Source organism: Belonocnema kinseyi, chromosome 6, assembly GCF_010883055.1.
Source record: "Belonocnema kinseyi isolate 2016_QV_RU_SX_M_011 chromosome 6, B_treatae_v1, whole genome shotgun sequence".
Lineage (NCBI taxonomy): Eukaryota > Metazoa > Arthropoda > Insecta > Hymenoptera > Cynipidae > Belonocnema > Belonocnema kinseyi.
The window spans coordinates 137957319-137970766 of record NC_046662.1 but is presented as its reverse complement, the minus strand read 5'-3'; the positions used below and the strand labels follow the sequence as shown (position 1 = coordinate 137970766).

The 13448-nt window shown below is 37.9% G+C and overlaps 1 protein-coding gene across 7 annotated transcripts in view; it reads right to left on the bottom strand.

The window, feature by feature from the left end:
- Window positions 1-1402: 1402 nt before the first annotated feature.
- The window catches only part of LOC117174336 (prolyl 3-hydroxylase OGFOD1), a 154411-nt gene continuing 142365 nt past the window's right edge, over window positions 1403-13448 (bottom strand). For all 7 annotated transcript variants that reach the window (XM_033363362.1, XM_033363363.1, XM_033363366.1 and 4 more), the window contains one exon: window positions 1403-3381. In XM_033363362.1, coding sequence (XP_033219253.1) covers window positions 1636-3381 — 1746 coding nt within the window. In that variant the 3' untranslated portion in view covers window positions 1403-1635. The remainder of the gene's footprint in view (window positions 3382-13448) is intronic.

Genomic DNA, 13448 nt, shown 5'->3' with positions numbered 1-13448 from the left:
AACAAGAAACAATACAATGTACTCAACTTCTACACTATATTGGAGAAGACTGGTTTAAAATCTATACTACATTTACGTTTTAGGATGCAGAGAAGGACAAGCTTTTCGTATCGACAGCAACTGGACGAAACCTTAGAGCATTTCATTGCTTTACTAAAAAAAAACGAGCCATGAAATATAAACTTGAATATCTAAAAGGCAACCTGCTGAAAACCATAATCACGTGTAGAGCAAAAAATTCAAAAATCCGGGAAAAATTACTTCAAAATGATGACCTGACTTTAAATGAGGCAATCGAGCTGTGAGGTATAATCGAGATGTCCGAAACCAGATGTACAATAATGGGAAATACAACAACATCAGTGGGTATAGTCACGAGATCGACAAAACAGACAAGGCCTTCACACACTGGAAGAAATACGGGACAATCAGAAACGGCAGGAACAAATTACAAAGGTCAAATGATTAATTTATATAGAAAGTGTGGTAGGCCTCATCTTGTAGATCAATGCCCTACATAACGGAAAAGAGTGTAACTTCTGTAAATCCAAAAATAATTTTACAAATGTATATTATAAAAAAAATGTAGCTGGAATTAAAACAAATGATTGTATATAGGAGATCATTAAAACTGAATGTAATGCTACTTATCTTTTCGTAGATTCTATAGAGATTAATAGCATTAGAATTTCTTCCAAAATTGTGTTGACGCTAATTTTTACACATTTAACAATTTTCTCATTGGGGAAAATTCCCCAAACATCCTTGTGAACTATTAACCAAAAAGTGGTCAATTTTTTTCAAGATTTGATGGAAAACGTTCCCTATGATATTGTGTAATAATAACTAACCTTTCAGCAATTTTCCCAAATTTTGAATAATAAAAAAAAACTGTTGAATTTTCCACATAATGTGATGGGGAACATATTCTATACTTAAAATGTAAGGAATTTATGTATATAATATTCCCCAAAATTTGCGGCATAATAATAAAAAAGCAAGTTCAGCTAGACTGTAACAATAGAAGAGCTTCGTTCAGAAGGAACTGCCATGTTGGTCACGTTCTTTTCTTCGCCAGGTAATTATGCTTTTCGACGTGTCCACTGCTCTCTTAAACACTTAATACTACTAGTACATATCCTACTCTTAACTAATTGAAAATTTTTTTTCTTTCCAATTTCAGCTACCTGAAGGATTAGACTTTATTGACACACGTCAAGCGTTTCAGAACAATTTAAAAATGAGCATCCATACGAATTTAGTCACCACGCTGGTTTCTAGTACTTGCTTTTCCATATAAAAAAGTGACTTCAGATATTGCAACTTCGTTATTAAAAACTCATATCCAGGAGTTTCGAAATATATATGGAATGAAGGAATAGCCCAAATGAAAGTACCAGAATTATAAACGGACCATAAATACTGATGAGTTTATTAATACAAATAATATATTACATTCCAATCGCACGACAAACATTCTAAAAATTTAACAAGTATTTTTTGAAACATTCCAATCTTTAACTTTAAAGAATTATACAAATACTCATAAAAACTCACAAAAGAAAAATTACCGTTTCGCAACTTGAATTGGTGTCCTTAAGAATATCAGTCAAACAGAATAAACCTATTGATCCCCTACTCAAAGAAGGTGCATAACAAATTGTAATAGTACCCTTTGCAGTAATGGTTGACGTAGTTGTGAACCCTGCAAACTTCAGTAGTCTTATAAACCAAGCATAAATAATTATCCTTCGTAGGCACGTGTATGAGGGCGCTCTCTTCTTTCGGATTTACGTAATCGATAGTAACACAATCTGGAGCTTTCTTTGTGTGGAATTGTATTATTACATCCAGGGACCCATCCACAAATGAACGCGCCATTTCTCGATCATCTTCAACATGCTCATTTGGATCTGACATGTAATCCTCAATATCTGATTCTTCAGAATCCGTTCCACGATTCATTTCGAACTTCGAAGGTGAAATTTTAATGATTGAAGATGCAGCTTGGTGTAAGCTCTTCTTCGATTTCGTAACTCTCCGATCCAATATTCTCAGACTTATCTCATCATCTACGTTTACTTCAACATCTGCTTCTTCTGAATCCGATCCATGCCTCACTTCATGTTTAGAACCAGAAACTTTCACATTGGAAGATGTTGCTTGATAAAGATTTATATATTTCTTTCTCGTCTTTGGCGATTTCCCATTCAATACTCTTTTCAAGATTTCGGTATCTGTCTCATCTTCGCTACTCACAGGTGTGTTCACTGTCTCTCCTAGACAATCATGACTAGTCTCATCCCCTAAAAAAGGTTTAGGCTTTAATACTTGATCGGCATTTAGACTTTCACCCGATTGATCCTCTTCCATTGCTTCTGAATTCGATGCGGATTTCCTGTCAGTGGTATTAGACATAGACTCGTAAATCTGAGTATCCGTCATCAATGTATAACAACCAGCGGTCCACCTCTGTAGTTCCATCCTCATTGTCGGTTTCATACCACGCTTCTCCGGAACCAGATCCAATTCGGTGTATTTTTTCATTAAATCAAACGTAACTATAGATTTGAATAGTTTGCAAAATTCCTTCAGTTTCTCGGGCAAGGTTTCTTCCTCGGCTACTTCATAATTTCGCAGGTCAGCAGGACCGACCCTCTTCCACAGGATTTCATCATTCGCTATATCTTGAGAAAGCTTCTCGTACACATCTGCTAGAAGAAATTCTTGTAAGAAAGCAAAGGATTCGTTTTCAACGTTTACTTTTATGTCTCTGACGACTGCGGGCAACAGATACGATTCAGATATCCATTGCTTCAGATCAAATTGCATGTTTTCAGGCTCTATAAGTGCAGTTTCTGTATCCTGTCTTAAAGGTCTATCTTTTTCAATTAGAGGCCCATGGAACCATCCATTAATACTCCATCTACACTTTTCCGGAGAAGTGACTTCCGCAACCTGATGGAAAGAATTTTCTGCTACCTCGAAAAAGACGAGTGAATTGTACTCAGGAACGAGAGAGCGGACAATGTTTCTGGGAAGCCCATTTTCATCTGTGTCGAAAAGGTCCAAAGCTCCTCCGTCAGTCACTTCCCAATTTTCCGAGAGATAGAGAACGAAAGCGATTCTCCGGTCCCCCATGTTGTCGTCATGACAGAGTAAATAATCGGTATCTGAGTAACAGGAGCTGGATATGGATATCTTATTGTTCAGTTCGATTTTTGTGTTACGTTCCATCCACGAGACTAAGTCAGTTTGAAAAGTTTCAAAGAGTACTTTCAAGTTCTTACTTTCTACGTTAGCCAGATCGTTTGTTTGCTCAAATTGATAAAGATCAATACTGTTTCGGCGACTCTTTACATCCAACAGCTCATTTTTTATCTAGAAAATCAAACATATAATAATTTAATCAAAATAGGATCAAATAATTAGTTCATATAGAAAATAGAAGCTGCCATTTTAAAACCCAGTCGATTAAAAAAACATGAAATTTTTAACGTCGTTAAAAACATTCTCAAATAAAGTTTTTGGCCGTAAAGACGCTCAAGTTATTTTCATGAAATTATAAATATCAGTCACCAAGATTCTGATACAATACTATGGAATTGTAATTCCTCAATATTTCGCACCTAAAGCCTTCATCGCAAAATAAATCGTATAGCGATCGCAAAACACCTGCCCTCGAGGAATAATATGTTTTACAAAAATATAAATAAAAAAACTGTCGGCGACATCTTACTCTATATACTTTCTACTTTCGAAATAATTTTCAAATGTAATCCTACTTAATCGTGTGCTCAAAGTTCGATAAAAAGAGCTTTAAATCCTTCCGAACGATAAAATGCAATAATTTTTTGTTCTTATATAAAAATAACCTATGGAATATTGGAAACTAAAATGAAAGAAATCCTCTATAATTATTATAACTTGTTTTTCGCATCTTCATTCATCTTTTCATAAAGCTTATATGAGGACTTTGAACCGATATTCAGAAGTTTTAGCCCGGGAGGGTACGGAAAAAAGGTTTGAACCTCAATTTTGCAAAAGAGTGTTTAATGAAAGTCTTGATGGACGCTAAACAAGATGGTAGTGCCCATCAATTGCCAAAAATTTGTCCATTGCTTTGCAAGCGGCTTCCAATGGCATTAGTGCAAAACAACCCTATACCTAATGAATATAATATTCATAACAACTAAGTCACACTGCTGACCAGATAATTGGAATACTCTAAACAAATCTCTTTACTAATAAGGAAGGTCCCCAGGTGACAAGCGCCTGGAGAAGCCTTATTAGGCGAAAAATGTTCCTTGTGGTACCTACAACGATGATTGACCCATGTTAACCCCTACCTTTTCGATATTTTCGAGCCCAGGCTCTCGAAAGTCTTGATTTTTGCAACTGTTTACACTACTTTTCTCACGCAGTGCGATTAGATTGTTAGTAACTTATATTTTATCTTTCTCATCAAATCTTGCATAGTAATGTATGAGCCAATACGGTAATTCTGAATGCGGAATCAATGGTGATAAAAATTCCGTTATTTTGATGGCATTATTTGGATTGCGGAATACTATAACCTACTTGCATTTCCGAACGCCATTTTAATTTGATTATGTTTTGATTTTGAAACAAATTCTAATAAAAGTTTGGATAATAAGCACCTTCGGTAAAATTTTATTTGGAAATTCAAAGAGAAAAAAATCACATGTAGTTCGGAATTAAAAATAGACTACAATTTTTTAACATACAGACAGATCCTGGTAGGTCTTTGAACTTCATGTGCAATTGGGAAAATTGTACTTGAAAATCCAAAAAGAATACAATTCACAGTGTATCTGGAAATTAAAGTAGGTTACAGTGTTTCAAAATCCATGCACTTTTTCCTATTTGTCAGTCTAATAGAAATTGACAGAACTTGCTTCGGGACTTCGTTCTCTTTTAAACGATACTTGTGAGGTGATTGGTGGGCTTAAGTCTATGAACAGACCAACGAAGCACTGGGATGATATCCTAGTTTATATGACAGTGAACCGTTTGGACCGCTCCTCCCGCAAGGCTTGGGAAGAAAAAACGGGATCACTTCCCATTAATCCTTCATTTGAAACTAAGGACTTTTTTAGTTTCACGAGTACGCGCATTGGAGGAACTTGAGTTTGGGGAAGGTCCCCAATTTAAGTATTCATCAACTAAAAGCCGAGGTAAAATGACAGGCGTTAAATCGGGTAAGAAGGGTTTCAACACACAAGCACATGGTGCTTCGTTAAAAGAGGGTGGTTGTCCGCTATGTACTGGTAAGCACTTTGTTTTATTTTGCCCTCTTTTTAGATCAAAGAATTCTGATCAGCGACGAGAACTAATTCGAAAGTGTGGGTTATGTTTTAATTGTTTGAAAATGTTTTAATTCGAGATTGTATTTCATCTAAGCGCTGTTAAACCTGCTCCGGTCAGCATCATACTATGTTACATCGACCCTCTAGTGATGCTCCACACCGTGAATCTGGAAATACAGGTGTATCGTCTACATCTAATTTAAATATAAATAGTAGCGCGTTTACACCTGTCATGTCTACTGTCAATTCGCATGTTTCTCAAAGTTCTCTTGGACTAGATGGGCCCATACTTTTAGCCACAGCACTCGTCTCCACTGAAGGATCAGACGGGAATTTATATTTATCTCGAGCACTTCTTGATCAAGGTGCTCAAGCGTCTTTTATTTCTGAGTCGCTTGCTCGGAGACTCAAGCTAAAACGAGTTTTGGTGACTGTTAGAGTGACTTCACGTATCGACCCTAAGGCTAGTTTTTATGTACAGACTATTATTTTACCGAAACTTACATCTTACTTATCCCCTAGTCGTGTATATACGGATGATTGGCTCCACATTCAAGGGCTAGAATTGACGAATCCACTTATCGATTAGGGTGGATAGATTGATTTGATTTTAGGTGCAGAAGTTTACTCACACGTCATAGAGGAAGGGGTACGGAAGGGTCCTTTTGTTACTCCTACTGCTCAGAATACATCTCTGGGCTGGATATTGTCTGGTCTCTTTTCTGAGGAACCTTCTTTATATTCTCGAAAGATTTTTGGATTACAATGTACCGTTGATTACGAATTGTTGGACTTATTGCATCGATTTGTTGTACAGGAGGATCTTCCGACTGTATCTCCTAAATTCACCCTTGATGAGGAGTGCGAAAAACTTTTTCTCTCCTTTTATCAACGTTCAGAAGATGGTCGCTACGTTGTTCGACTTCCAATTAAGGATCGGACGATGAATTTGGGAGATTCTCGTTCTGCTGCTCATAGAATGTTCATGAGTTTGGAGAGGCGTTTTCGACGAGATCCTATTCTGCATCAATCTGACACACAGAGTATACAGGAGTATGCTGTTCTAGGTGAAATGGACTTAGTGTCTAATCCTGATGAACTGCTATCTACTCAGGGGTATTTTCTACCGCTTCATTGCGTCATCAAGAACACCAGTACCAGTACAAAATTGAGACCGGTTTTCAATGCTTCACAGCGAACTGATTTGGGTATTTCTCTAAGTGAGGTACTCCATTCAGGGCTCAAACTCTAAACGGAACTTCCAGACGGCATACTTCGTTGGAGGTGCTACCCGATTCTCTTTACAGCGAGCATTGAGAAGATGTTTAGACGTATTTGGATTCACCCTGAAGATCGCACCTACCAAAAGATACTTTGGAGGTCACACCCAGATGAAGAGCTCAATACATACTGTCTAAAGACCATTACTTTCGGATTTGCTTCTTCACCTTACTTGGCGATCCGTACCTTGCATCAACTTACAGAGGATGAAGGGGACAACTTTCCTTTAGCTACAGACATTGTGAGGAACGAAATTTATGTCGACGATGTCCTTTCCGGAGCCTACGTCATCGCTACAACCATAGAGAAACGTCGCAAAGTAAACTTGCTTCTCAAGGCGGCTGGTTTAATTTTGAAGAAATGGTTGCCGAACTGCGAGGATTCTCTGCAAGGAGTCCCGGAAGATTACAAAGAAAAGGCGTCGTCTTATGAATTTACTCAAGAGGCAATCCACAGGGCTCTGGGAATTCTATGGCAACCTGTTTCAGATGGTTTTAAGTTTCAGGTTAAACTTCCTGAGGAGTCTGGGATACCAACGAAAAGGAGCGTTTTCTCCGAGATAGCTCGACTTATTGATCCGCTTGGATGGCTCGCGCCAGTCTCAATGAAAGCCAAAATTTTCATGCAGAATTTGTGGAAACTTAAAATAGATTGGGATCAGCCTCTGCCTGCTGATCACATTATTATATGGAGAAAGTACAGGACCGAGCTTCCTGAACTATCATCGCTCAGCATCCCACGTTGGTTGGGATGTTCTTCGGACGTGTCTGGCTGCGAACTTCACGGTTTTGGAGATGCGTCAGAGAAGGCCATCGGTGCAGTTGTCTATCTGAGGATCCTACTTCCTTCGGATGAGATACGAGTCTCATTAGTTATAGCTAAGACTAAGGTTGCTCGCCTTAAGGAGACATCTTTGCCTCGTTTGGAACTTTGTGCGACTGTTCTGTTTGTTCGGCTGGAAGCTCATGTTCGTTCGATCTTAAATCTTCATAATAAAACTGCATAATCTATATAATATTGGCTATAGAAGTATGTAGCATTTTTTTAACAATCAAATTTGATAGAAATAGTGTACTTTTCAAAAAATTAATCGATTTTTTGAAAAAAATGAGCAGTTTATTGTTTAAAAAAAAAGGTTGCATTAAATGAACAAGCGGATACGCACTTCCATAGAGAATGTGATTGCGAACTTACTGTAAAAATTCAAACGAATCCATGCAGCGGTGTTCAAGTAATGCGTCCTCCCAGTTTGAAGCAATTATAGCTTTTCAAAAGCTATATAAGCTACTTAAAAGCTATTTAATTCATTTCCCCGTATTTTGCATCGTTTGTTTTAAAAGGACCCCGCACAGAATGCATGAGAAAATGTCCACGAATTTTCTTTTCGAATGAACAGTTTTAATGCTATACAACGCCAAGCGCTGAAAATAGAGCATAATATATATCTGTATAGCATTAAAAGCAAAAACGACGAAAAAGTATCACGAATTTAAATGTGTCATTCATTACGTCCGTCACACACAGCGCGCTTCCCGCAACGTCACAACGATAAACGCTCAATATTTTTAATCATCTGCGAAACTCACTGTTTCGGGGCAACAACGGTAATAAAATAAGGTCAGTATTAAGCGCGGTAATGTCAGTTACAAATATCTCCATTTTCTAGCAACAGCCAAACACTAAGCGCTCAATAGTTTGGCTTAACTGCAACATTCACAATTTAATGGCAGCAACGGTGCTTGGACAAGGTAATGGCATCTGTTATGACGAAACCTTGCGCGCTTTGCGCTCCACCGTTGTGGGAAGAAGACGATATATAGGATTAGGACAATCACACATGATTATGACCTTATTTAAAAACCGTTTCTGCCGAGGAACAGTGAGTGCCGTAGTTGATTCCTAATATTGAGCGCTTAGCGTTCGACCATTACAAGAAGAGGTCGATATATATGCTAAAGACAATTTCACATGATTAACATCTTATTTTAGAACCATAACTGCCCTGAAATAGTGACTGCTGTAGTTGATTCAAAATATTGAGCGCTTAGCGTTCGACCGTTGCGAGGAGAGGTCAATATATATGATTGATAGAATTGCACATGATTAAGATCCTATTTTAGAAATAATGCTGCCCTTAAAATGTGGATTGCAGATGATTCAAAATATTTAGCACTTAGCGTTTGGCCGTTGCAAGAAGAATGCGTTTCTAATGAGTGGCATTACCGCATTAGATATTCGCCCTTCCTAATCACCGTTGCTACCCCGAAACAGCGAAGGCCGCAGTCGATTAAAAATATTAAGCGCTTAGCTTTGAGACGTTGCGGGAAGCGCTTTGTGTGAGACGGACTTTAATGCTATACGAATATATCTTATGCTCTGATTTTGAGCGCTTGGCACCGTATAGCGTTAAAACTGTCCATTAAAAAAAAAAGACATTGATGGATATTTCATTGAGCCCTTAAAACTTAAAAAATTACCCAATTATAACGTGGTTATGAGAAAAATAAGACTTTTCAAAAGCTGCAATTTCTTCCTTTTTTCTGTGTATTACATCTTTGGCTCAAAATATACACTTTTTATTTTTTGTATAGTATATTTAATAAAAAAAGGCAATACGCCTGCTAACTTTTAGACCTTGACAACAACGCCATATGAAATGCGAACTATTGGGTATATAGAATTTATTGAATGAATGTTAATGAAAAAGAGCAGTGAATATTAATTCATCGTAATCAAAATTGTTTTACCATAATCACAAGAAACAATATCTATAAGACAGTTACCCATAAAGCTTTACTACATACAAGCAAAACATACCATGTACTATATAATACGGAATTTTATACTAAATTAATCCATTTTCAAATCGTAAAGGGCTTGTATGTATTTTGGTAAATTAAATTACGCGAGCCCCAGCGCTAAACTTGATCGCTTAGTCTTTCAAAATATTTAATAATTAGTAGGTAGTGCCAATGTACAATAAATATTGCGCACCAAAAGTTTCTGCTGAATATGGATACAATAATTAACAAGCACCCGCGGACAATTGTCCCTGGATGACCGACAAGGAATTAACCCCCAAGTGAAGGCTTAACAACCGTGCCGACAGCTGAATGGCACCTGGGTGAGGTGTCCCGAACGGTGACTCTGGGATAACGGGCGACCACTCAGAGTATGCAGCATTATCTTTGCATGCGGGGATCTACAAGGATGTACAAACCCCATTCCCTAGCTTCTCGTTGGAACAACGGTGATATCAGCAAACATACTTGTAGTAAGTGCGAATGGGGGTTTGGGAGAGTCAATCAAGACGGAGTGAACGTGCTGGATAGGTGAAATGTCAACACTTTTAGAAGGACGGACCGACTCAATGACGACCTGCTGGAAAACTAATATACCAGCATAGCTTCTGAACGAGGAGATTACATGACACGGCTGCACGCTCTGTGGTGCGAGAAACATCTAGAACTCTCGCCCTTTTCGCAACAACGTCTGCGAAACCATGCTGAACAACTCCGGATAAGAGGTTATATAAGGGGAGCGCCTACGCTACCCCAGCTAGAATAAGTCGAAAACAGAAAAAGAGAGGCGAAACTGAGACCAACCGCGGGCAGGCATCCTATAGAGGGAGAGTGATGCTTTAGGATCCGGAGAAACATCAACATCCAGGTTTCTCTCAAGCCCAAAGATTTGGCTGAACTGGATGCCGAGCTTCATGAAGATTTTTCCGAAGAATCCGACCTCTAGATTATCAATTATGGCGTGTATAATGCAGCGAAATGTTTAGCAGATGTAAACCGTAAAACTAATCCAAAGACTGATCGTAAGACCAAAAGACGAATTCATCAACTAACCACAAGGTTTGGCTGGACAAGACAGTACGCGCCCCACATTCAGTGTGTGATTGACTTTATAACATCTGGCTGGAATTTCACCGCCAAGGTTCGGCAGCTCGCGCGCGAACTACGGATCCGCTACCATTAGGCAGCATATTGTTCATAGAATACGGGTACTATTTGACCCTAGAGAAGTCTAGAGCGAAGATAAAGGTGGTCAAAGAAGCCAAACAGTATTTCTCTGACCCATCTCGTTTCTTTCAAGAACCTCCATTTACTATCGACCACCTGCCTAAACCAGAGGAGGTCGAATTATTTTGGAGAGGAGTCTACGAAGTTTAGCACAGCTAGACGGTATGACAAACACCTATATTAAAGCTAACTTTACTGGGGGCGTAATAGGCTCATAACATGGTGGTTTCGAATAAAATATAATTATTATCTAATATGAGGTGCATTAAAACTTTATTAAAATGTAAAAAAAATAATTCATTGAGTATCAGTTCAATTATAATTTCCATTAAAACTAAGTGTACTATAATATAAGTAAAATGTTAGTAAATTACTAATAAATAATTTAACATTAATATTATGCTATGAATTCGCTGAACACATCTGGAAGCAAACAAATAGAAGAGAGAGCAAACACTACAGTTACTATATTAAAGGTTTCGCATAAAGCGCAACCAACAAAGGAAGATAGAAGCATTCGCATACGAACACGGCCTAGTATTTTGGAAACAAGCAGTACATTAAACGGGATGGAAGTTATAAAGAACCTTGGTTACCCGTAATATACTGCTTCTACGCCCCCTACCGAGAATGTTCTAGGAGGAAGGCAGATAAATTACCTCAACTTTTTCTAAGTCTTAGGAAGAAGAAAAATCTGAATCATAAATTGATGAAGTTCTTTCAGCAACTCGCATATAATCATAAAAGCTACACATCAACACACACACACATCAACGGAAACCTTCATTATTTCTCTTCCACTGTCCGTTCTTAAAAAAATTATTCAATTTAGTACATTATTAGACATTATGGTTTGAAGACCACGAGTCATAATTGGTAAAAGTTTTCTGTGTGCATTGGGCGTAGGTATCGCGATATTTTTGGATAAGTAGTCCCGACTGGATCGCCTTATTTGGCGGTCCGACCGATCCTACTGATAAATAAAACTAAATTATCAAACCTCATAAAAAATTGGTTAGGCAACAAATTATAGGTCTTTTAAAAACCTGCAATTCTTTTTCAACACTTTCTTTACTCATCTGTCGTCTCTTGGCGTTAAAATAAAACATTCGATTTTTACATGGCATTTTCGATTGATACAATCATAACCATTGGTCAAGATGCTGGCTACCGTACCGTACCAGACATCAGACAGATGCCATCAACAACATTTTAGTTTTAGCTGCACGAGGTCTTAAAATGTGGAGATACGTTGAAAAACGAAGGTGTGAAATTTCAGACAAACCTAATGCTTTCTCAATAATAAATTATAATAATACAAAAATCGAAATAGCGGCATGCAGAATGCTGATTTAGAGAGGCAAGATGACAACTAGAGATCTAGACCAATCAGGAGCGACGCGTAGAAAGTTCTATGTGCGTGAGAGGGAGGCCAAGGCTCTGCTAGTGACCGCTGTCGAGAAGTGCAGAAGCAACGATCACTAACACAGCGTCAGTCATTAACCATCACGTGATCGCCGTGTCAAGGGCTAAATAGCAACAGGCTTAACCAATCTTTGAAAACCCTGGCATGTTCCCCTCAGTCTAGGCGGACACGTCGGAGTCACAAAGAAGGTGTCTTAACGGAGACCTTGGGACATCAGGTCGACTTCTATAGTATATAGATCCGTCGACTGTAAGCGGGACTCTAGTTGCGCAGAAATCAAGAGCGAGCATAGCGCGGCTCTCGAAAACCAAACAAAGGCTCCTCAAAGGTCGCCTCCCAGTCGGATCCCAGTAATATCTAGGGCCACTCCTCTATTCTAACCAGGCGTATGTCTATGGTGCAGACAGAAATTGCCCTAATACAATAATCCTGGATATGCATTTAAAAAATAAGTAGTTTGACAGGATATGACTATTTACAAGGGTACTCACGAAAAAACACCAAGGGTATGTAGAGCTATCAAGGGTAAGGTTGCGATCTTGGTGCCTAAGCTCTGCTTCACAATTTCAAATGTGTATGAAACATTACATAATATTTCCAAAATGATCAAAAATAAATCTGCAAGATTTGCAAGCAATTTAAGGAATAATGGATTTTCTCCAGAAACCTAGGAAAATTATATTTACATACTACATGCTCCTGTTTACCCATTTCGGAAGGAATTTCTTTTGTCCCTGTTTGAAAAAGCTTGAGCAAATTTGTAAAATTTAATATTAGCACTATTTTACTTCTGCGAAGGCTGAAATTTACATCTTTTACCAATAACTGCATGTTAAAAAATTATAGTTACGTACACACCTATGTCAGGCTGACCCAACGTCGACTTCAAACGTTTTTTAACGACGAGTGATCGTACTGCGGACTACAGCAAGCGTTTGAAACTATAGTTCGGACCTCCAACTACAGGACCAGAATCTAAGATATCGCACATTTTTCAAATTTTTTTGAAAATTTCTCGATTATTAATTTTTGAGGGTTAAATTGACATAGTGTGTTCTCTTAGGGCTAAATTAAATACATAAACAAAACCGAAACAGAAAATTTAACATGAAAGTAAACAACATTTTCTGCTCTACAATGTAGTACCAATTAATTATTCCATTAACGGTGTTGGTTAAATTCGACTTTGACAACAGCATTTAACGGCAAGAACCGTTCGAAAATTAATTTCTTACTCATAATTCTGACCTCATAGAAGCACTTGTTCCATTTATTTGCATTTTTTTTCATTTATGTAATTTATTTCAGTTATTTAATTTATTTCATTTCTTCCATCTATTTCATTTATTCCAATTATTCCACATTCTCCATTCATTCCATTTG